This window comes from Phoenix dactylifera, chromosome 3 (assembly GCF_051530095.1).
Source record: "Phoenix dactylifera cultivar Ajwa chromosome 3, Ajwa_hap1_PhDact_Kaust_v1.1, whole genome shotgun sequence".
NCBI lineage: Eukaryota > Viridiplantae > Streptophyta > Magnoliopsida > Arecales > Arecaceae > Phoenix > Phoenix dactylifera.
In genome coordinates this window covers 53053814-53079299 of record NC_143192.1, presented here as the reverse complement: position 1 = coordinate 53079299, position 25486 = coordinate 53053814, and the positions used below count along the sequence as shown (strand labels likewise).

General features: G+C 36.6%; 1 protein-coding gene across 8 annotated transcripts in view; it reads left to right on the top strand.

Annotated features, from left to right (window-relative positions):
- The first annotated feature begins 281 nt into the window (after positions 1 to 281).
- LOC103706141 (nucleoporin (DUF3414)) overlaps positions 282 to 25486 on the top strand; it is a 70356-nt gene continuing 45151 nt past the window's right edge. For 7 of the 8 annotated variants that reach the window (XR_001879399.5, XM_017842543.5, XM_089929808.1 and 4 more), the window contains exons 1-13: positions 282 to 619; positions 714 to 887; positions 11624 to 11719; positions 16815 to 16884; positions 17007 to 17140; positions 20886 to 21026; positions 21101 to 21258; positions 21410 to 21578; positions 21867 to 21965; positions 23425 to 23502; positions 23642 to 23701; positions 23797 to 23954; positions 24601 to 24802. Coding sequence is in view for 7 of the 8 variants with exons in the window: in XM_017842543.5 (XP_017698032.4) it covers positions 482 to 619; positions 714 to 887; positions 11624 to 11719; positions 16815 to 16884; positions 17007 to 17140; positions 20886 to 21026; positions 21101 to 21258; positions 21410 to 21578; positions 21867 to 21965; positions 23425 to 23502; positions 23642 to 23701; positions 23797 to 23954; positions 24601 to 24802 (1677 nt within the window). In the remaining variant the exon portion in view is untranslated. The remainder of the gene's footprint in view (positions 620 to 713; positions 888 to 11623; positions 11720 to 16814; positions 16885 to 17006; positions 17141 to 20885; positions 21027 to 21100; positions 21259 to 21409; positions 21579 to 21866; positions 21966 to 23424; positions 23503 to 23641; positions 23702 to 23796; positions 23955 to 24600; positions 24803 to 25486) is intronic. The other variant, XM_026804311.4, reaches the window with a different exon arrangement.

The following is a 25486-nucleotide window of genomic DNA, read 5'->3' as shown; positions in this document are numbered from 1 at the left end:
AGATGTGCAACCAATTGAGTTATAAGATTTCAAAAATTAAAATATAAATATAAAAAAAGATAGAAAGGATTTTAAGGACTAATGTGAAAAAATCCTATTCTGTTTTCGTTGCAGTCCAGCCAAAACTCGGTTTGGACGCGCGCTGGGCATTCGCTGCCGTTGATTCAATTAGAACCGGTTCGAGCCTAAAATAAGACCACCACAAGTTGGTTCCCGAGAGGGTCAGATCAATTGGCCGCCTAGCGTAGCAAAAAAGCAACCCAATCCGCAGCCAGGGGTTCGGACTTCGGAACCGCCTCTTCGAGCACGCTTGCACGAAAGATATAAACCCTAACTCAAAACCCCGACCCGTTCTTCCCCTTCGTCTCCTCCGCTCTTCTTGGTGCCCCTATTCGAAAAACGAAAGCGCGGGCGCACTTCACTCCTTATCTAGGGTTTTCGGAAAGCGGCAGCGAGAGACGAAGCTCCTCGACTTCCGGCAATGGCGAGCGCCGCAGCCGCCATAAACCAGGCGGGGAGTTCCAAGCCCTTGGACGAGTCCCTCTGGTGGGACTCCTTCGTCCACCTCTTCGAAGAGATCGACAGCGCCCCTCTCTCCGACGACCTTCCCGACCACCTGGTATCACCCCATCCCCTTTCGGCTCTCTAATTTCTTTGAAAGAAAGAGCGAAAAGATCAAGAAATCGCCTCAATTTACCCGCTTCTTGCTGCAGGTAAAGAAGATCAAGAACAACCGAGCCTGGTTCTTGAAATCGGTTACCCGCTTTAGACCCCCAGCCGAGGCATCGCGGCTTGCTTTGGATTCTTCTGAGATAACTATCGGATCCCATCACCTATTAATAAAGCCTGAGCACAGGGAGGCCGCCTTCCGAGTTAGCAAGTGCCTGGTTGGTGTCTTCTGATCTTTCTCATGTGTCACTTCGATTTGAAATTAGAAAGCCTAAATTTCGAGCATTTGCTAGATGTAAGACGTAATTCATTGCATATACATGTTGATCCGGTGGAAAAAAGTGTACGGATTGACATAATTAGTTATACATTTGGATAGAATATTTGATTATTATCTTCTGCTGTGATTTTCATATTACCGATGAAAATCCACCCTATTGAAGATTGTTGAGATTTCATTACAGGCTGTGAATGCGTTCGTTATTTTTTTTCGTCTCTTATATGAAGAAAGAATCTTAAACAGATTAAGTAACACGGATTTATTTATTTGTTTTTAATTTTTATTCTTGCGACTGTTTCTTCTTTCTTTCTTCACCACACTTGTTGCTTTCCCTCCAATATGGGGCTTGCATGAGACTTGATGACATGTCTTATTCTGTCATTCCCATCTCCTTAGAGTAATAGGAAACAGGGTATTCACCAAATCAATGTATATATGCCAATATGTTGACAGAGAACATCAATTAATGCGTGTGGTGGATAAAAGCAAGGGTTTAAAAATTATGATGGGTTTAGGTCTGTCAAATGACTCTGTTCTCGCAATGTTTATGGGTTACTGTCTGTCTAGTCGCAAGATACAATGATCCACCCTCTTCTAGTGCATTCTGCTTGATATACTTGATCCCTGTTCAAATAGTCATTTCCAAGCAGAACAGTAGATTAAAGAAGAGAGTAAAGTAGGGGCGTAGTGCCTTTTGTGCTCTTGCACAGGAGTCTTGATGGAGTTCTGGTTCTTTGGAAACCTAGCAAAATGATTTTTCATTAACATCCCTTCAGTTCAACCAGTGAACTGCCTTCTGCAGAGATTCTTATGGGTATGGGCCCACTTAACAAGTATTATGAGAGGTTTCATGGAGTTGGAAGAAGAACCAACTCCATGGTAAATCTCTAACTGAAGTTATTATGATAAAACAAAGCAAACTAAATAGAATTAGATAGCTCTCATATATATATTATTATATATGCATATATATGTTAGAATCCAGCACACTTACAAAACTTGTTTTGTGAAAAGTACCAAATGCACTATAAAACAAAGTTAAATGATAAAACAATTTTCAAAATTGTCTAGTTGTCTTCCTCTCACAAGTCACCACAATGGGCGAGCTAAAGTAGAGTGACTCTTGAATGGTGGTAAGCAAGCTCCACCTGTGATGCTGCAAGAATCTATGGCCTTATTTTGTCTCTAAAGTACAAGTAGACTCCTCATGGATTCTTTAGAGAATCATTGATCCTTTCTAATCACTATAGATGATTTTTAATAAATCATACATTCAATTCTTGTCTTGCTTAAACCTTCGTCTAAATATTGAATATCATTTTGAAAAAAAATTCTCAAAGTCCTTCCAATTTCGTTATTTTTGGCTTCAATGAATTAGAGATATGCAATAGGTGGAGGTTGAAGTAGTTGCTAGAAGCAACAAAGCATGTGTTTTTGATGAATGATTGGACCACAAGGTAAGAATAAAAAATTTGCTTGATTGGGTTTGCAGAGGTCAAGTGTTTAATCCATCTTTTACTTTCTAATGATGCCCTAGGTAGTAGATAGGATTCATATGGCTTTTGGCTAGATGATAGACTTGTCTTTAAAGCTTTACATTATCAATAATCATTTATGCAACCTTTGTCACTCTAATGCCTCGTTGACGCCGGAGTGCCTAGGATGCACATGCTGTTGCATGGGTTGCGGGTCTTGTACGCATGGGTCCCGGAAGCCAACATAAATTTTGTCTCGATAGAAAAGTTTAATGTTAGTTAATTCTAGGAAGTTTGATTTTTACGAGCTTTCTTTTTGGGAACTTCTGATGTTATTACAAAAGTTAGTAGTTAGAATTTTTTGAGTTAGAATAGGACTTGAAATCCCATATTGGAAAGTTGAACAAAAGAGGCTCCTTGTATTACTTATAAATACCCCTATTGGGGCTCGTCTTGTAATCATTCTTGCGATATTTGATATACTTGAGTTATCGATTAGTGAGAATTTTCTTGTGGAAATTATTCTTGCATTCTTTTTATTCTCTCTTTCCCCTTCCGGCGGATTCCTAGAGTTTGCGAACGAGCGTGTGAGAGTTGTTTCCTTGGAGTGGCTAGCTAAGGTAGTATTTTCGGTCTTGAAAGAGAGTAATCTGCCCCTGCTCCTCGTCCAACTACTGTCTGCTTGTTCTAACACTTTGCGTTCTACGTGCCGTAGGGTTTCTACCTTGCCACAATCGATTGCGTCGCCATATCCTTCCAAGTTAAAGTTTTCAGCCCAGGTTCAACGTCTCTCGGCATCACTCATCCTTGTCATATGTTTTCAGAAACTATCTTCTTGTCTTTTGGCAGTTGATTCGGTGTTTTAGAAGACAACTGTGGTACATGGGTGGGTGGTAGATGACCAGATAATGCTTAAGTGGAATGTGGATTCTTATGCAGCTTGTGTAATAATAAATAGAAAATTTAAAATTTATAAACATACACAAGCAATTAAGAATATAATGCAAACTAGAAACTAAAGGATATCAACTGTTGAATAATCAATACAGAGATGAAAGTAGCCAATCAGTTGAAAGTTAACATTAATGTGTAAATTGTAGCTATGTACAAATGCAAGAATGATAACAAGGTTTACAATTTGTCTAACATGCCTAACACTTCATTGTACTAAGTATAATGTCTGATCAGCCCTAACAGGTGTTCCAGGTTTAGGCAGGTCTTAGGACGCTTGCTAAATGTCCAACATGCATAAAATTGCTGTTTAAGCAACTTTGTCCTAGGAAGTGCTGTTATGATTATGCCTAAGGCTTGTTGGCTGCTTATGCAGCTCAAGTAGTTGCCTTTAGCGCACTGGCAAATATATAATGAACAATTTGACATGCACAATTAACCCAACGAAAATAATGATTATATTAGTCACCGATGTAAGCTTTGTACTGAATTCTTCGTTGTGGTTATGTAACTTGATTGATAGGCTCAATTTTTCTTACTAATCAACATAGTTTCTTTTTACATGAAGCATCCCCTAGAATTTGACAGCATCATCGGCGACAAGGTAACATGGGTCTTCTATGCAACGAAAGTTGACATAATGACTAAAGAACCTCATGGTAACATTGAAATGCTTGTCAGTATTCTATGTGCTTTGCACTTCCCACTCCTTTTCCAATGGAGCTAATGCATGCTTCCTAGAAATGAGGCATCACACTAACAACCTAAGATCACATAGAGAGGAAAACTTCTTGGGAAGCTGAATTACTTAGGCGATTCTTCCCTTTAAGTAACTAGTTAGCTGCTTAGAAGGCCTTTTAGATTTTGCAAATAGAATCCATTCATTTTCTTAGAGAACTCTAGAAGCTCTGGCACAATGCTACAGATGTTAAAGGAATCTAGTCCTATAGCTCTGTCACCATCCAGTAAATGCTGGAGAGTTTTTGAACTTCCAGTCTTACCTGGAGCATCCTTTTTATATTCTTGGCTTCATGCTTTTCTCTCTCTCTGTTTTTTTTTAAAGACATCCAGGGACTGACTTGCCATGGCATTGTGGTATCTTATATATTGTCGTATATATATGATCTTGCCTAGGGACTGCTGTGCTGTGACATTGTTGTAGTCTTTATGTAATGGATCATATTTGATCAAGGAGACCCACTTCACTAGCAGGGGCAGATCTAAAATTTGTTTAAAATATGAAAAATTGAAAATAGATGCTAAGTTTGAAATTACTTTAATTTTGATGTTTTAGGTTTTGCTGCAAAAGTTATTATGCTTTGCAAGTGATCCTTAACCCCAAACTAAAGAGAAGAGAACATGGAGCAAAGAAGAAAATGAATAAAGAAGAAGCCAAAAAAAGTTAATGAATTTTGTTAAAAAAAATTAATGAATTTTGTTAAACACACCTTAAATTTTTCTAGGGATGGCATTAAGCCTAATATATGGGCAATAATGTTTGACACTGCAAGAAACTGAGTTTTTATTCAAACAGCTCAATTAGCTAATTTAATTCTAATTCCATTATAACATTTTTAGACCATGATAACTTGGTCAAAATGAATGTGTGCTGTATTTATGGCAATTCAATAGGTGCATTTTACTGAGACACCATATAATTTTGATGTAGAAACAATCCAGAATGCCAAAGCCATGGCTATCTGAAATTAATTTTAGAATTTAAAATAAGGATGGAATCTGGAATATTTTCATATTACAATGCAAAAAATCTGCATGGGAACAAATTTTTGCTTCCAAAGGTTGTATTTCTACAATTTGGGAAACTTCTCAAGCCCAAATAAAGGGAGAATGACAAACAGGTAGAACAAGAGATTTAATATCTTTCATCCAACATCAAACTGTATGTGTCCTCTCTTCCTTTGTAGGTAAAGACAGTATGACTTACTAAATTTGAGTTCTTAATTAACTAGGATATTTCTAGACTCTTTCTTCCTATGAAGGAAGCATAATTAAGTAAAGTAACTAAATCCTTTAGGACTTTCTAACAATAGCAAACTTTGTGTCTTTACAACACTTGACTTAGAAAAGCCATCAAAGTGAACTCAAAGAATATCTTGAACTCTTTTGTAACTTAAGATAGACCTAGATTAGGGACACTGACAGAGCATAAGAAGGGCAAGGGGTTCAATTGCCCCCCACTCCCCTCTAGTTTTTGGACTTTTCTAATTATGGCTTGGTAATTTAAAATTTCGCTTATTTTGCCCCTTCTCAATGATGAAGCCTCATAAAAGATCGAAGCGTACATGTTGATTAAATATTAAAGAATTCAATTTAGATGTGATTAGATCTGAATCAATCAACAAAAGAAAAAAATTTAATAGAGCAAAGGAAAGAACAAGAAAAATATTCTAATGGGAGGAGAGAAAGTGAGAGAGAGAAAAAGGGCCTACCTTTTTTTTTTGTCTTTAATAAAATCCGCATATCAATTCAAAGACTATATTAGACTCGAGACCTCTGTTTATAACTAAGGTTTGGAAAACTGCCCGGTTTGGTATGAGTCATGCTTTTTGGTCTGAACGAAGGTGGTCTTGGTTCGTGGATCAGTAGAACTGCCTAGGTCGAGGGCGAACCATACCTTGAATGTCTCTAATGGCTCCCAAATTGAGAGGTTCGGAGTGAACCATTGTTAGTTTGTACCCAAACGTGTCAATTTAGAGGCAGGATGAACAAGGCATGCTCCTGCACTTTCGGCGTTTTCGACACGATTGCTTTGGAGACTAGCTTGGTGTTGATGCCATCCCCAAATTGTTGGGCATTGATGGCGATCACATAGAAGGTGAGGATGCTCTTGACGACTATCAAGAAGTCTCGGAGCTTGCCGCTCTGGTGGAGCTTGGAAGCGAGGTGAGCGTAACACTTCAAGAGGTGATGGGTGCAATGGTGGAGGTGGAGCCGCGGTTAGAAGGGGTGGTGAGGTTGCGATGGACATCGAGGAGGGGGAGGGTGGATGAGGAGGGGTTTGTGGGGAGTGTGAGGGTAGTGGCAATGGGAGCAGTGGGGAGGGGGACAAGGGTCTTGAGGAGGGAGGAGGTGACGTTTCTTTTTATAATAAAAACCACTTAGTTACATAATATGTTAATAAAGTATAACAAATTATCAGCGCTAAACATTTATATTAGTGGTTGATAGGTTTTGTTTAGTACGAAAGAGTAGGGGTTTGAATCTAAGCACATCTTTTATTAATTTTTTCAGCATCTAGAAAAATTATTTTTATCAATAGTTTTTGTATGCCATTTTTAAAATTGTAATTTTTTTTTATTGTTTGGATCATTTTTGTCGCTGAGTTTCTTTATGCTGTTAAAATATGTTTTACTGTCCAGAAAAAAAAAAACTATTTTTGCTAAGGCTTTATGTATGTCATCGCTAAAATTATGTTTTAAGTTTCTTTTTAAATGCTAATATGAATGCCTAAAATTTATATAAGTAATTTGTATAGTGTATGATATATTATCTATGTGATTAATATGCATGTTTCTAATTTCAGCATGCACATGAAATCATAACTAGAGTAGTTCACTCGGTAGCCATATTGTTTCTAATTTTAGCATGCACATGAAATCATAACTAAAGATATGATATATTATCTATGTGATTAATATGCATGTTTTCAATTTCAGCATGCACATGAAATCATAACTAGAGTAGTTCACTCGGTAGCCATATTCTTTATCATTTAGACAAGAAAACATCATAAAAAAAGTCGAAAACCAGGATTTGGCGGCTAAAAAAGACCTTATCAAGGATTTTTAGAGCATGCATATTTGTACTTATTGATTCCTTCATCTGTTTGATCTTTGGTTCGGTGTGTACCATACCTACCTTGGTTGATAGGGGTCGATCCTTGGTTTTTCGAACCTTGTTTATCACAATAGTAAACCCCAAACCTATCACTAAGGCCGTATTTGGATGATGAATAGTTAACCGCCACTCTATAACTTAGCTATCGGTGCTCATCCCTTAACCAGCTAAGCAATAAATAAAGTTCTTTGCTCTTTGGTTGGTACTTACGACCCATCATTAGTGTCATCTTGCAAAAAGTTTGGGGATGGTAATAAAGAAACGATAAAAAATGCCACCTAGGGGTAAAAACGGTAGAGAAGATGTGGGTTACAGGGGGGTGAGTGGTGGTGGTTAAAGTTATTTCACCTTCCCCTAGTAATAACTTTAACCTGGTTATCTACTTTTTTGGTCCATTGATTGAATAAGGTTATTCACAACTTTCTGTATGGTGTTTGGCTGGTTAGCTGGATAACCTTATGTTATCTGCCCTCAAACTAGCATTCAAACACAGCCTAAAAGTCTAAAACTTACATGGGTACTATATCATATTTTGGCCATGAACAGTGTCATTACAAGACTAACTTGCTTAGCTATCTATTAAGGCTTCAGGTATTTTAGTCTCAGCCTTTGACTAATACAAAGCTGCTAAAGGCTAAAAATAGAAATTACAACTACAATTAAAAAGTAGATAGAGCTGTGCTGATTTTGATGATCAGCAACCTTTAGATGCATCATTTGCTTCTGTTGCACAGATCTTGTTCCTGATTCTTTTGGTGGTTGACAAGAATGGTCCCTGCCATTGGATTTCTAGAGTTTGATGATGGATAATAGTGGTTGTATGGTATTGATACTTGAATCTTTTGATGCATGATTGAATGGATTGAAGAATTGATGCTTGATTTGAATTATCTGATCATCTGGATTGGGTGCTCCTCATGTAGTGGCTTGATTGAGGGAGATGAAACCAGCAAGTCTGGATACACAAATCCTTTGCTTGGTGAATTCTAGTGGACATCTGATTCGATCATAACCAATTCTTTCACGATTGGATCTTCAACTAGTGTCTTTATATCCTGGACTTCAGCTTTCATGGGTTATAATCACCAGGAAACAAACTCCTTATTATTTAATGGTTAACTTTACCTTCAGCACTTCAATGTATGCTGAGACCCCAATGGAAGGTTGTTTTGGCTGCTCTAGAGCTTCCAGGCATTTGAACCTTTCATCTAACCATATCTTGGAGAACTTCATCATAATCTTCATTTCTTGTACTCACAGGCATAGATTCAGATTTCAGGGCTATTGAAGGTTTCTTGAAGCAAATATGTTGCTTGGATCTGTTTGCTCTAATACCAAACTGATGCAACCTTGTAAAAGATTAAAGGTTAACCATTGATTTTATAAACTGAATTTAATGTAGATCTGGTTAGGTCTGAATCAATAAGCTAAAGAGAGGAATTAATAGATAAAGTGAGAGAGTAAGAGGAAGATTAGGAGGAACAAGGGGAAGAAAGAAAGAGGAGAAGAGAATAGGGCCTATGGCCTACTCTAACTCCAGTAAAACCTGCATATCAATTTTAAGACTCCTCTATATAGACTTGAGATCTCTAAGTATAACAACAACAAAACCCTGAACCTATCACTAAAACTTAAATTCACAAAATACCCTTTATAAGCATCTGGTTACTGTTCATGGGTATTGTAGCATGAATAGTACTGTGAACTGTATTGTTACAGTACTTTGAATTGTTTATCTATTTATGATGGGTTCAAATGTTTTAATCTCAAGCCAATTGACAAACACATAACCCACAAAAGACCAAAAATAAACAGAAATTACAGCAAAAATAAAAAATAGATAAATCTATGGTTGTTGTGTTGATCAACAATGCCTTGGATGCATCACTCAAAAACTAAAGCTTTATTTCTGTTTTTAAATTTAGAAGATCTTAATTTGCCCCCTAATTTGGAATTTGGGTTGGAGTTGGGATCTCCAGAATTCATACTTAAAAATTGTCTTGCATGCAATCACACCTCTTCACAGTTGGAACGAAGGGAAACATGCTTTAATAGTGGCCTCAGCATTCATATGTATTTTCTCCTTGCAAATAACAAGGGATAATTGTTCAGAGGCACAAGTTTCTTAATGATACCATCGAGGCATGATTATACTTAATCTAATTTTCTCAAAATGAATATATTACATATTCAGCTTCCACTTTTACCATTCTGTCCATACTTGTGGCCTAGCTTTGGTTTTTTATGGTGGATTTGCAGTACTCAATTATTTCCTAAAATTTGAACTAGAACTCTCCACAATCATGTGTTTTTTAGCTTCTACTTTTACCAATCTGTCCGTACTTGGGGCCTAAATTGGATTTTTTTATGGGGATTTGCAATATTCAATTACTTCCTGAATTTTTAACTGGAACTCCCACAATCAACACAATCACAGGTTTTTAGAGGTGTTTGAAATACTTCCTCAATTTTGAAAAAGTGCACTTTTCAGTAGTATCCAAACTATTATGATATATGAATGCATCCCAACACCAGCAGTAAGCAGTATGTGATCCTCTCTCTTTCCAAAAGGAGAAAGAAAGTTTTTCCTAGGAACCATGACGGAAGAAAGCTCTAGTTATCCAACTCTCTATGTTAGATTTTGTCATGGGGCTTTTGATTGTTTCTTTTTTCAAATACACTAAATAATAATTTATGAATTGCCTTCACACAATTGCACTTGATGTGAATATAAAATTTTGATTTACCATTCATATTTGCCATCCAATGCTCCCTTTCCTAGTTAACTCGACATTGGAAATACTTTAAAAAAATATTTGCAATATGCAAAAGAACTAATTATCTATTAAAAATCTATTTATTATTTAATTATTAACATTTTTAAGTAAGGAAGTAAATTAGTAGATCATTAGTTGTTATCCTTGCCTCCCCTAAATCAAAATCCTGACTCCGCCACTGAGTGGGAGCCTAAAGTAGGATCTAGCTAATCTTCTTTCCTAGAATACGACTCTAAAAGCTGCTAGAAAAATGGCACGAAAATTAAAATAAGGTCACAATAAAATGACCTATTTAATAGTAGATTCCCAAGACTCAATAAATAAGCATGGTAACTCCATTCAAACATAATATTTAGCGAAAAATGGATGTCCAAATCTCAATTTATGGCCTTAGAAATTTATGATAAAACTTTCAATTGAGTATACGAAAATTTAAAATAATATTAAACTAAGGACTCATCTAAACCTAATCTACTAGCTAACCTTTGACTTTGCTAGATGATTCTTCTAGGCACAGATTGTCCTCTAGTTCTATATTGACTTCTATCCTTGTGCTGCTCCATTGTTGGATTGGCACAAAATGATAAATGGATATCAAAACAGGACCTTCTTGCATTTAATGAGTGACATAATTACTTCATCTTGATTAATTTCACAAGGTCTTCGATCACCTATTGGAGGCAGAGAATGTTGGGTTGAAAGATTCGGCCAGGAACATATCATTATATGACCAATTTTTTAGTCACAATGATGGAATAATAACATCTATTTGATAGATCAACAACTCTCTATTTTCATAATGAATACTCCTACTCTATATTTTTGAAGGACAAAATTTATTGAAGGGATGCATTGGTCTTCAATTATGGGATCTCTAGATGGTTGATCTTTGACTGCTGGTTATTCAGTTGTCAGATCTTCAATCACAGGGTTTTCATGTAGTGGGCTTTCTGCTTGAAATTCTTCTGCCTTATTAATCCTTCTTCTTCTTGTGATGCAAAGAAAGTTCAGCATCAGTAGGTATATCTGATTTTCTTCATCAAAGTGGTAAGCTCGATAAAACTTCTTATCCAATCTAGCAAACGTTTGCTGACTATAATCTGAGATCGATCAGACATTTATGTGGAAAATTTGCTGCAAGAAATGTTAATAATGCTCTGAATGTAGCTCTTCAGCCTCAAATTGAATAAAATGGGGAATTAAAAAATAAACATCTAAAGTCGTATCATACTAATCTACCCTCTGAGGAACCAGATTTTAATCTAAACCATTGATGTGACTAGGTGATCCTAGTAATTTAATCATACTATAACACTCAATTTTGACTTCGACAGATACATATTGAAAGTTTCTGCTGATCAACCATTAATTTGAGATTCTTAGGTGGTTAGCTTGGCATTACAATTTGCTGTGCATATTGAATTTAGCTTCTTAGTACTTCTGATATTATCTGCTTAATCAAAATTTTATAGTGCAGCGAAGTAATTCATTTGTCTTCTTTTGTCCATCATTTTTTGCCTACTAAATTCTCTTTAACAATTATATTCTTGCTCTTATTTTAACCAAAGGTTGGTCATAACCATGCTAAGAATATATTTTATGGTATTCTTTAGTCCTTAGATGAGGTGCAGTCGTACATTCTTGTCAATAGGACTTGCGGATTGAACAAGTCAGTTGCGGATATTGAAGGTCATGATTTTCTTCATTTGGTAAGTAGCTTCTTTTCCTATTTCTGAAATTTCGTATTTTTATCTTCTTCTTGTTGATATAATTCAATGATCAGTTTTTTCCATTTTGATGCATTTGGAAATATGATGTGTACTTATCCTACCTTTTGTCTTATTATTTATTGAAAGCTACCCAACTTTTCCTATCAGTTATCTTTTTTCTTCTGAATCTTAAATTAAGTCATTTTTGTTAGAGAGGTCCTATTATAAGTCTTTACTGCATGACTATAAAAAAATGCAGCTCTAATCTTTAAAGGACATTGCATCTTGTGCCATGAAGACTTTATTGTTAAAGCTTTATTTTTTCATGTGCATAGAGACATGCGATACATACTTATGTGTTTTAGAACTTGTATTATTGATTGAACTGAAAAAGTGTTTGGGTTATGGATTATGGGTTCAACTATTAGGTTATCTGAAATATGACATCATTGCCACATGATAAATATCTTAATTACTAATTAATTATAAATAAATATTAAAAAATTAAATATATTAAAAATATTCATAATGTCTACCATCATGAACACTAGGGTGATATAATGGTGAGATCGAATGACCTTCACTTCTAATTAATAATTAGCAGAAAACTAGAAAAATTAAATATATGTAAAGAATGCAAAAGTATCTATTGATGAAACCTAAATGGAATATTGATGAGAAACATGTCTTAAAAAAATCTTTAGTCATGTCATCTTGAACTGTGGAGGGACAATGGAAACATCTTGTGACCAGCTCCGCTTATTCCTAATTAATAATTAATCATAAATAAAAAAGGAACAAATAAATATATAGAAAAATCTCAAAATGTTTAGTATTTTGAATTGTACAACAATAATGGTGAGATCCGATGGCCCTAGCATGTTCGCCTGGTGGGGCTGAGTTAGTCATGCAACCAATAGATACTATGACCAGTTAGATCATGCTAATCATTGTAGGATCCAACAGATTTATGGTTGGAGATAGTATCATTTTTTTCACCGGGTTTCTATATTTGTAGTTGAGTAATTTTAGTATGTTTCCTTATTATTGAGTACAATTTTTAGTGTGATTTTGTTTTGGGTTTAATGCTCGAATTAGGCGTCAAGTTCTATAGATGCTTCTCTAGTGTATTCTATGGTGGAGTTGATTTTACATATTAGTAAAATTTCGAAGAGAACTTCCTACACAAAGCCAAGGGTTCTTCAATTTATGATTGAATGTTGAAGAGTAATACCGGTGATCAAATCGCCCTTCACTCTTCAAGCCATGTTAATTGGCACCTACTTAAAGAGTCTTCACATTTAGAGCAAAAAAGTTTCCATCCGTGCTAAAAACTATAGGATGCGCCTCTTATGTTTCCTGGCCACCAAAGATGGGGGCAAGGTTCTCAAAACTTGTACCGGGTGCCGTATTAACAAGGAGTTGGGTTGAACTATATGGTGTGATACTTTACCGTCACAGTATGTTGGTAGGATGCCCGTACCCTTATCAAGAGGGAAAAAGGATGGAAGAGGGATGGAGGAAGGGAGATTGGCGGAGCAACCGACGGGGGTGTTCGACCAGGGGGATCCATAGGGGCGATTGGCTAGGGCAACATACAAAGGCATTTGGTGAGGGAGATCGTAGGGTCGATCAACAAAAATGAGTTGCTAAAGGTTGGCATTGGTGGCATTGGTGGATGGGGAGCTAGGGTTTCAAAGATGAGAAAATGAGAGAGGGATCAGTACTAGTGAGATGGGGCATCTTATATTAAAATATTGGTTTGTCTCGGGCTAATCGAACAAAATCAGTTCGATCTAAGTGAAACCCATCGGTTTGGACTAGTTTTGACTGGTTCGGGCTCTCTCCCTAATTGAGCCTGCATACTGACCCTATTTTGCATCAGTTTGATTCGATGCCTTGAATCGTTAATTCGAGTCAGTATTAAAGAGCTCGAATTAGTGTTTCACTTTTAGAAGTGTTAATAGAATGGGGGAATCGAGCTAGTTGTGAACCCTTTTGATTAGTTATTGGCTTTGATGATTCAAGGTGAATGTAATGGTTAGGAGAGTGAGGTGAAGGGGACCAGCCCTCATTGTCGGTGGAACCGTCCCGAACTGCCCAGTTCGGGGCGTCTCGAGCTGTACTGGCGGCGAAATCGAGACCAACGATGGAGGGAGAGAAAGAGAAGAAAAAAGAGGAAAAGAGAGAGAGAGAGAGCGGGGGAGGGAGGGAGAGGGAGAGGAAGGAAAAGAGAGGCCTGAGAGCTGCCATGCAGAGGAGGCGGAGGCCGGGGAGCCCATTGAATTAAGTAAAGTCTGCAATGGGTTTGCCGACTTTCACTTAAAATTCACAAAAATAAAAGGGGGCTCGTTTCAGGCCCCTATTTCAAACAAAATAGGGGACCAGAGGCGTAGCCCCTCCTCTGCGCGGTGGCTCTTCGGCCTCCGCTAGCCTCCCTCGGCCTCCTCCTCTCTCTTTTTCTCTCTTCCGTTCTCCCTCTCTCCTGCCTCTTCTATTGTGTCGGTACAGGGTCGGCATGACACGATGCGGTGCCATACCGACTGGTGCCGTTGGGCAACCAGCCTGGAACTGGCACAGCAGACGTTGCCAGCCCTTGGCCTGACCATCCATTTTGTCCCAATAAACATGCATGCTTCAATTGTTAAATCAACTTCTTTCATTTTCAGGTACCTATTGGACAACACTTCTTGACTATCTAGTTATTTCTTTGTGTCAAGATTGACTCCCATAACCCAACACCAACCCATGAGGCCCAAGCCTAGAGATGACTCTTGTCCATCTCCATTCGTAGCCCTCCCCTTTCCATGTATCCTCCAACCAGTCCCCCTAAGTCTCTTATTGGATCTTTCCCTTTTATTTTTGTGAACCTCTCACAAGCACGTTGCCACTTCCTCTTTGTACTAAAATTGTTTCTGTCTGTCAGTGATCAAATGTAGCATGATGTCTCACTTCGTCCATCCATCTCTAAGTTGGTGTTGGTGAGTGTGAACATTGTGAGATGGTGGTGATGTGTGTCATGCTTCGCTTTTATGGGTAGATGGGGAGAAGAATAGCATTTTTAAGAGAGTATGAGAATTGGCTAGGCTGTAAAAGAACAAAATGGTTCATTGAATTGCTAGCTAAACGATTGAAAATGGTTCATGTTGGTTCTTGTTGGATGATGGGCCTAGGGGTAATTTTGATTATAGACGTGGCTGATTAATTGTTTGATTACAATCAGCTCGTTTGGTGTGATTCCTAATATTCTAATGCATAAGCATATTGTAACAATACTCATATTAGATACATATATTTAAAGTTTGCAATATCACTTTCAATACCCGGTTTGGTACCATGTTGTAGTGCTGGTACGGGTTAGTTCGGCATACCGGCACTTGGTTTAGCCTTTGTATCGGGTATCAGTTTGGTATCTATACGGTACAATGTGCTTGGTATAAGGCAAAACTTGCGCATACACACACACACACACACACACACACACACACATATATATATATATCCAGGAGTGTGCATGGACATGACTTTTCTTATCAAGCTCTAAAAGTTTTAATGATGTCTGGATGCATAAAATTTATGAGCGTATAAGATTTGAGAAACACTTTAACAATTAACACTTGCCATTTTGACCCAACCAGAAAAACCATTTGAGTTGGAAAGTTGACTATTTATTTTAATGGAAGTTGAATTTTTGAATGCTTTTATTGGATTGATTGTGGAGTGGCTTCTTATTTACATGTAAGATCTTAACTAAATGCAATTTTTACACATTATATTCTTGCAATAAGGGTTGCCTATAGTAGTTTGCCTATTTGTTGTCTTGAATAGTTTGTTTTGCAGTTTCATTGGACTTAACCAACCTAATCTACTGTACCAACTTATTGCCATGACCAACCTGGGGGAATTGACCTAATTAATTAATTGTCTAGAGACCAACCTGTCTTGAGGAAGGGAAGCTTGGACAAGGATTTTCTGGGTATCATTGGTATTATACTGCAAGTGTGACTTCCATGTGTCTTAATTGCTGTCAATCATATATTTTGGAAATTCTGAACCCTATGATCCTTTCAAAAAACCTATGGTTTTGTTTGTAGGCAAATCTTCCTTTTTTCCTTGACATCAAGTTTGTACATGTTTTTTAAGCTTGGAGTAGATCTCAAGCTTGCTTGTTATTTGAGCTTCTAAACCTCATAAACATTTCCAAAGCTTGTGGTCTATGGAAGTTTCAACTATATATTTGGCTTGAATTTTAAAGTTCTGTATTATGTATTTTTGAAATCTATAACAATTTTAAAATCTTTACTTACTTGTTTGGAGGTATAGACCTAATTTAGTTTTGAAATATTATAATTTTCTATTTGAAATCAAAATCATGTAACTTTTGAATCGCTATTTTGAGCATGCATGATTTGTCTTGAAATCATGTCTTTATCACAATCTTCTGTAGATAGTCTTGAAGTGGAATTTATGTTTTCCATTGGAGCCTTTTCGATAGAAATGCCATGGTTGCATGTGCCAGTTTCTATTTAAAGTGAAAAAATGACATCATACTTGAAAGATGTATCTGGACTGTCACTCAGATGGCATATAAGTGACCTCATTTAAAATATCAATATGTGGCCTCATCTGATTTGTTTATGAGGATAGAAGGGAACCTTTGGCCATGTGGTATAAGCGGACCTCGAGGATATGAATGACCTCACTCAAATTATCCACGAGGATATAAATGGCGGCATCTGCATTGGCTCTGCGAATATAGGTGCCATTTCTGGTATGTTAAAACCTTCAATTAGTTACTCGTCTAATTGAATTGGGTGTCTTTGATTGTTCCTTTGACACATCTCAGATTTTGAATTAGTTTACAGCAAAGGGAATGAAGGAGTGGCTTGGTCGTTTTGTTCTATGATTTGGCGAAATCTCCTTTATAGTCATCAGATATTTGTTATCAACAATGTTTTTCTGTTTTGCACTATTGTTTTGCACATGCTTGTGCACCACACAGATGTGAGCATGTGCGTGTATTATGGCATTGGTCTCTTTTTTGTTATTTTGCCTTTGCACTAAGTACTGGTGTTGTTTTGTTTTGATTTTGAAGATATTGCTTCAATATTACCTTGAGAGGCAGTGCTTGTTGAAATGTATCAGACGAATCTTCGTGCATGCTTGTAAGTCTGACACCACTTATCAAAAATAGCTTTGATTTTCATCCTTGAATGTTCAGTATCTTTCTATGTTAAATTGCTGTATATCATTTCTGTGTTACTAAAGTGAGTAAATTTTTATGCAGTGTACATGGAGAATGGGTCTTGTTCAACTGAAGCTGTTAGAGGAGAGGCTTTGCAATTAGTTTCTGATGGGTTGGAAATGAAGCTCTTATCCATCTTGAAAGATTTCCTTTCTTCTGTATTTTCTGAGAAAACTGTATGTTTGTTTCCTTATTCTATCACATGTCCATTGAATATTTATGTTTTTGACTGCAAAAATACTGAGTACAGTTGTAATTGCACTTTCTGTTCATGTTATTATTTACTTGAACATGAAACAACTTGGAAAAAATGTTCACTTTCCTCTTGGTTGTTTGTATGCTACATTTTTGCTTGATGCTTCTAGAGTTGCATGTATTTTTTTATGGGGAGGAATGATTGAATAGTACAACAAACTTAAATGATATGCCTTTTCTTGGTTATTTTGTTTTTGTAAATGGCGTGTTTTACAAATGAGCTCCATTAGCTAGTTTATAAGTCATGCTTCTTATTGTAATCACATGTGTAACCAACTGATTGTATTCCAAATTTATGGAGTTGGATTTGTAAATTCTTGTTTACCATTCTTTTCTATTAAGGGCTACAACTGCTATAACTGTTACTTTTTCCATCTCTCATCTCGCAACTTTGTTCTGCGTTATATCTTTCCTAATCCATCAATGCAAGTTTCTCCTCATTAAGACCTTAGATCTTTGTTGCCCTATGAATTCATTCTTACCCTGCCCTTCCTATTAAAACCCACCTCCATATTTGCATCTTTGCAATGCCTTGCTTGTTTGCATTGACTTGCCATATTGCTTTAAATCTCTGATCTGCATTATCTAGCCAGCCTTTCTGCTTTACATTGGTTCTCTACTAATGATGCAGTCTTAGTTCAAATGAGTTCATGGGTTGAGAATTTAATTTTGAATCCCCTCCCCCTTCCCCTCATCTTTTTCTTTCTTTTTTTCTTTTGGTTGGGGGGCGGGGGCGAGGTTGATCACAATTGGACCTTTCAAGCATCGGATATTGAGATCTTGGGATCCATTTTGTCTGTAATATATGTTATTGGAATTCATTGGTGGGATACATAAGGCTTCACATGTGTCTGGCTAAATTAATTTTATGGTTTAGTTTAATTTGTGCAAATTATGGCATATATGTAATGTATTTGTGTATAGTGAATCATCACCATGAGATTGAAGATGAATCAATGAATTTTTTTCTTCTATGTTCTTCCTTCTTAGTGTTTACTTTTACTTTCGAGGCCTGAGGAACCACCTCCAAAACGTGGAATCTTTTCCTGCATTCTGTATTTAATCTCTTACACAATATTTTCTATGAAAAATTTAAATAAATTAGATTTATTGCAAAAGAATCAAATATGAAAATAATTCTAAGTTTCTTCTCTTTGGGGATTTGATCAAGTCTGGATCTACATCTATTTGATACCAGACCTGAAAAGTCTTAACATATTTGTGATTCGTTGATTGTGAAATGAGGCCTCAAAAACATGAGGCGTTGCTGAGGTGTCAGTTTAATGGGTACATTGTGCTTTGCTTGGATCAAGATTTCACTAGATTTGAAAAAGCTTGAGCAGCTGGGGTGACAACATTATTAGTTTATTCTGTTGATTAAAAGGACAATAACTTTTGCCCTATTAGCTTTCTATGTGCATGGATACAATGGATGCATGCCTAGTTGATGAAGACTCAAAGTTGAAGATCCTTAGAGTGAAGATGGATTTCAATAATGACTAATTGGGGTTTGTGGGTGTTAATATTATTGCATGGAGTATGGACAATGATATTGGGATATACCATTATACTTTGTGTTGCATCCATTGCCGTACTGGCATCCTGCTCCATAGCTTCCAATCTTTCCACCTTCTAGTTAAGCATGGGCACATTTATGCTTTTTGTTTGATTCTTAGATGGTTTTCTATTTTTTAACTTTTATTTCTTTTTTCTTATAGTATCACATTTTTCTGTGATTGCTCCGTTCTTTATCTGTATCTATCATTTGTCTTGCTTATCATTTTCAATGGCATGTGTATCTTAGATTTTCCTTTTCCTAATTTTTGTGTCACCTAGTATTCCAGATATAATCTCTCAGATTCGCTAATCTTCATTGACCTCTACATATTTATTATTATTATTAATTTATTATTATTATAATTATTATTATTTATAGTCATTATTTTTTCACTGTTTTTGAGTTTGACTTTAAAAACTTTACTTACTTTGCAGTATTGGACGAGCCTACATTGCTAACATGCACATTTACCATTCATTGTTCACCCTGATAGACCATTTGTTGGTACAAGGAATTTTCTGTCTACTCATCATTGAATTTGTACTGGTTGTTTGAATGAAAATTCTTATTTTGATATAGGATCTAAAATATTTTTTGTAGTTGATTGTTTGCCAATTATACTAGTTTGCAGTAGTTGATTGTTTGTCAATTATAGTAGCTTGCAGATAGAACAGTAATGAAGAGTTTGACAAATGGGCTGATTTGCACCCCCCCGCCCCCCCCCCCCCCCCCGCCCCCCCCCCCCCCCCGCGCAAACAAAAAAAAAAAAGAAAAAAAAAAGAACTCTCTCCTCCCTCCCCCCACCTCCACTCCCTACTCATTTTATGGGCAAGGCTTTACTGCAATTCTATTTTTAATGAAAAGCAGAAATTAGACAATTAGTGATTTTTGTGCTAAATAGTGCAGGCAACTTTGGGTGCATCACATTGGGTATGTATGCTGTGAACTTTATTTTCCAGTAATCAAGAGAGTTGTGATGAAGCAAGTGGATATAGATCAGCATATTTTGAATGCTTATTTATAAACACTCAGTGGAAGGATAAATTGTTGAGGTCTTGTGGCCAACAAGAAGTCATGAAACTGATCTGCTTTCGATTCTGAAGAGTGGTGGAACCAGTGAGTTGGTTGTACAGTTTGGGACTTTGGCATGGCTGATAGGAAGCCAATTTTTATTAACATTTTGATCGCTTGAATTCAGTAACATGGCAGTGTAGAGAAACTCAGTATTTCCACTTGTAACTTGTTGCAATGTATGCACAAAAATAAATATAACAATTGATTACCAAAATTGGAAATATCAGGGTTGGATTGTAAGACACAGTATGAGGTATTTTCTTATCATAATTCAAGAATATATTTTGAATTATTCATAATGATATGCAATATCTAATAAATATGGACTTCAAAGTAATACTTATGCTTGATGATTAGAACATGCATATATCAGATTAAAAAACTAGGATTCCCTTCAGATTTTTTTCTTTAAACTTTTAGTTCATTGAGCCTTTCTTTTAAGTCCTTTGTGGACATGTGTGGTGAATTTTGCTGTACAGACTCCCCATCGCTTGATTTATTGGGTTTATTGGATGGTATCGGCACTGGTGGGGAGTAAAATTGTTGGGTGCGTATTGGATTGTAGGCGTGCAATGAATTTTGCTGATGTCTTCAGAATTGGGTTTTGGAGAAATCTGTTGGCCATAGGTACGAAATAATAGTGGAAGTGATATCCTTATTTAACCTAGGTGGATGGGTAAATTTTGTCGTTGTTTTGTGAAATGTTGTAATTTGTTTGTGTACAAATGTCTATGTCAGTGTTGCACATTTTCTTCTGTATCTTTCTTTTTTCCCCCCTGACTTCTATTGAATATTTTCTTATATAATCCTTACCATTAAAAAGCAAATTGGACTGCTCAAAAGTGCTTCTTCTCTTATGGATGATGAGATAGATATTGAGTTCTATACTTCTGCTGACTGCTCCTGCATATTCTTCTGGTGTTTACACTTTCATTGTGTTTTCTGATCTTTGTTTTTCCCATTGATGCAGTCAGTTTTCGTGCTTATGCTTCATTTATTTATTCGTCTTCTGTTATTTGGTAATTTCTTTTTAGGAAGTTGACTTCATGGTTCTGTGGGTGGAAGAAACTTTGATCGAAGTTAACTTGGTCTTGGACATTTTGTTCCTTGCTTACTATGATGGCTTTTGTGGCTGCGAAGCTGGGCAATGGAAAAGTTTATGCTTGCTTTTCAAGGTAAAGCAGCTTTATTTTGTGCTAGGCTGAAAGTTTTTGAGTGTTTTTTGAGTGTTTTTAATTATAAATTCCAGGATATATTATGTGGTTCATTTAACATCAGAAGGCTAGCCGTATCAGTTGAAGCAAGAAATTCATTTTTCCATGCAAAGGCTCAGCTACTCCTTATTCTTATTGAAACCATGGACTTAGAAAATCTCCTTGGGATGGTTCATGATGAAGTGCCTTTCAGGTTTGTATTAAAATGTTAATCTTTTCCTTACATGTTTCTTTTAATCTTTTTAATTTATTCGGTAGCAGCAGTTCTGTTTTTTATGTATTGTGAATCCCAGTCTTGCAGTTTTGCCTTATTTTAGCTGTTTACTTAGAAAGATGTTTATCAGGCAGGGTTATTCTGCATTTACATTGTCTGATATTCAAGAGATGGATGCTGAAGTTTCAAGCTTTACTGACTTGGGAACAATAGAAGCCGGGCCTTTGATTCTTGCCTGGGCGGTGTTTCTCTGTCTACTATTGTCTCTTCCAGATAGACAAAATAGTGGTATGCTCATGGTATGTGTTCCATATGGTTGTTTCTTTTTATACTTATTCGTATCGTTTTTACATCAAGACATTCACTTGCATATTTTTGGAAGTTTGATCATATTTTTAGCAGATTGATCCCATATTTACATTAAGACATTCACTTTGCATATTTATACATCAAGATATTCACTGCGTTGTCTCTCTTCCAGAGAGACAAAGTAGTGATATGCTTATAGTTGTGTTTCATATGTATGTTTTTTATTATATTCATTTATATCATTTTTACATCAAGACATTCACTATTCATATTTTTAGGAGATTGATCATACCGAGTATGTCCGTCAAGCCTTCGAAGCTGCTCCATTCAATTATTTACTGGAAATTGTTCGCAGTGACACTTTAAGGAACTCAGATGTAAGTTTTTTATGCTCAAACTTCTATTACTGTTAAACTTTGCACCATGTCAATGGTTCAAATCCTGTGGGACAGGGCCATCCCGGTTTCCATGGAATATGACACGTCACCGTCTTGTCCTTTCTCGACACTTGGGACGGGGAATGTCTCGGGACGTGCTGAGCAGGTTGCTGGGACGACATGGGATGTCCCGCCCCGACACTCAGTACTGTGCCTCGTCCGGACATCTCTTGGGACATCCCACTTGGATTTGAATTATTGCCTTGTATAAGTGATAATTGGCTGGCTACGTTGCTACTGTAATTGCTAAATGTGCATGCCAAAAAATCCATCCTATATGTGTAAGTGGTCCTTATGGTCATATGCTGTGTTGGAGCATGCCATCATCCACTTGCAAGTGTCCACCATGCTTGTGCTGTGTTTGCAAGGGAACATGTTCTGAAATCTATAATTCTTGCTTTGTAAGTTATAAATGGCTTCTTTTGGTGCATTTTTAATTGACTGTGAATATATGCCAAAATCTTCACATATGTGTGAGTGGGCCTCACTGTTTCCTTTAGTGTATTGGAGCTTGCCCTGGTTTGCTAGCATGTGCCCTACTGGTGATACACCCATATGTTTCCTGTGTGTTGGACTGTCCATGCATGTGTTTGAGCTGTAGCTCTGATCTCCCACTTATGATTAGAAAAACAAACGTTATATGATCAAGAACTCAAGATATTGCCACTTCAATCTCAGTACAACCTGTACTTGACTTTGATGAAATCGCACTTGGGACTGCAAATGGGTTTTAGCCATTCTCCACACCTAGCCTGGTTCATGGCTGGCACTGGATTGGAATTGGCTGAGCATAGTTGATCTCAAGTTGCATAAGTGTTGCATGTTGACCTGTCTCAAAAAGGTACTTTGGTAATGTACTCTGTTAAGTGTAATGTGCCATTTTAAGCCAGCCAATAGATAGAAAAACAATCCTTATATGATCAAGAACTCAATATATCGCCACTTCAATCTCAAGACAACCTCTACTTGACTTCAATGAAATCACACTTGGGGCTGCAAATGGATTTTGGCCATTCTCCACACCTAGCCTGGTTCATGGCTGGCACTGGACTGGAAATGGCTGAGCATAGTTGATCACAAGTTGTATGAGTGTTGCATGTCGACCTATCTCAAAAAGGTAATTTGGTAATTTTCTCGGTTAAGTGTAATGTGCCATTGTAAGCCAGCCAAAATAGATAGAATACTATGGTCCACTTTATCATGCTCCAAATATTAGAAGTATGATTCTCTTCTGATTAAGTTAGTTTCACATTATTAGCAAGTATTCATTTTACTCATTAAGGTTCATTCTGATTATTCCTGTCATGCTGATCTCAGCTGTATGATTTGAAACATCCTGACTGTGGTTTGGTGCCATGTTTATATTATATTTTAAGTACTTGTAAAACTAATGTTCCAGGGCCTTGTTTCCGGTTTCTTTAACGTCTTGAGAACATTCATTTCAGCGTTTATTGCCTCCTATGAGCTGTCAAATCAGGTATTTTTTAGTTTGTTTATTTGCAGATGGAACAAATTTATCGTTTAATGTGGAAAACTTTTTCTTGTGTAATGTATCCACAACTGAATGAAATTCTTCTTATGGTAAACTCGGTATGCTAAACTGTTTTCTCTCCCAGGTGGAGGACAACACTCTGAACATAATCTTGAATATCCTTTGCGAAATATACAATGGAGAGGTTTGAGCGCATAAAGTTCAGTGATTGACAATCATTCTCTCTATGGCCATCAGTTTTGCTAATTTCTTTGTTGGTGTCATTCTCTAATGATTCAGGAATCACTATCCATGCAATTCTGGGACAGGGATAGTTTTGTTGATGGTCCAATTCGTTCTGTCCTTTATATGCTAGAGAGAGAATATCCATTTCGTATTGTTGAATTTGTTCGCTTGTTGTCAGCACTTTGCGAAGGAATTTGGCCTGCAGAATGTGTGTATGTGGCCAGTTTTATTTTTTTTGCTGTCTCTGTATGTTAACTGCACAATAATCATGTTCTTGGTCTTTAATTGTCGTGTTTATCTATATTTGTCCCCTTGTAAGAGATATTGGACTTCATCATGATCATTATAGATTTCTTGCTTGCTTGGTAGTGGATAAAGTTGCTGGATGCTTATGTTATCTACTTTGGTTTTTGAAGTGGTTGCCTTATAACATTGACATAATTTCTTACTTCTGTAATGTGCTTGTTTTAAAGCCAATTACTAAATTAGCCTTGTAGCCAAGAGCTAGCTTTGTCTGTTGTTCAGCGAGAATCATTAAAAATCTTCATATGTTGTTTGACATTTGGTTCCTTTTTTTACTTCAAAAGGAAGAAATTCCATTCCCTTTCTGTTTTATTCTTTAGATTTTAAACCGCTGATTTATTATTGTATGCCCATTTACTTCTAGTGGATAGCGATGTTTGCATTCAACTGGATTTAAATGGTCAATAAAAACTGTGTAATGAGTTGTTGATAATCTTTTCTGTTCTGTGACTAAAAGTTCAGTTAGTAGTGTTGGATCGTTGTATTACTTCTTTTCACCTTTCTAATTCTTCTTCTTCTTCTTCTTCTTCTTCATTTATTCTTCTGTGCTCACAGATACAATTACCTTGACAAGATGAGCGCTATAACAACTCTGTTTGAAATCCCTGGTGGTTCTGGTGCTGTGAACCTTCATGACATCATAGAGATTCAGCATCAATTTAACATTCCTGGCATTGATGGTCTCGTAATTCCTAGTGGAACCTGTGGGCAAGTTTTGAAAGTTATTGATGCAAATGTTGCACTGGTCCGTTGGGAGGTAAGGGACTAAAAAGTTTTTTTTTTTAATTTGGTGCTGTAGATATTAACCATTTTTTCATTTGCCATTTTACTATACTCGAGATCTCATTTTGTGATTTTAAATAATAACAGATAGTTGCTTTGAAGTTTGAACACATATCCCTGTTTCCTTATAGTGCATCATTACATGTCTGAATCATTTCATCCTTTTGCACCTGTACTGGTTGTTGTGTGACTGTACAAGTTTGTCAATTATTTGATACCATCGTGCATGAACTTGCATAGACACATGGATGCTTAGATGCCATCTTTTTAGTCTGCGCTGGTTGGCAACTAACTTCAGTTTTTAGGAAGATGGAAGTGGATGATCTAATCAGTAATCTTGGAGGGTTAAACTTGGGACCATGATCTTATTACCTCTTGTTTGTGTTGGGGGTTTGTGACCTAGATTCCTGCCTTGAATCTAGTTGGAGGTCCTTGAATCTAGTAGGATTGGTAGGTAAAGAGTGAATGTGAGCGAATGTTCATGCCAACAACTTTTGAATTGTATGCCCAAATCTATTGTCCAAACTAGATCAACCACAATTTTGTAGATTTCGAAAAGTAAAATTTTAATCCATGTGTTTCTGTTTTGGTGGAAATGGACTAGGGCAGATGCCATTATGCGAACTTGCCAAAAGGGAGCTATTAAGGATGCATGGCA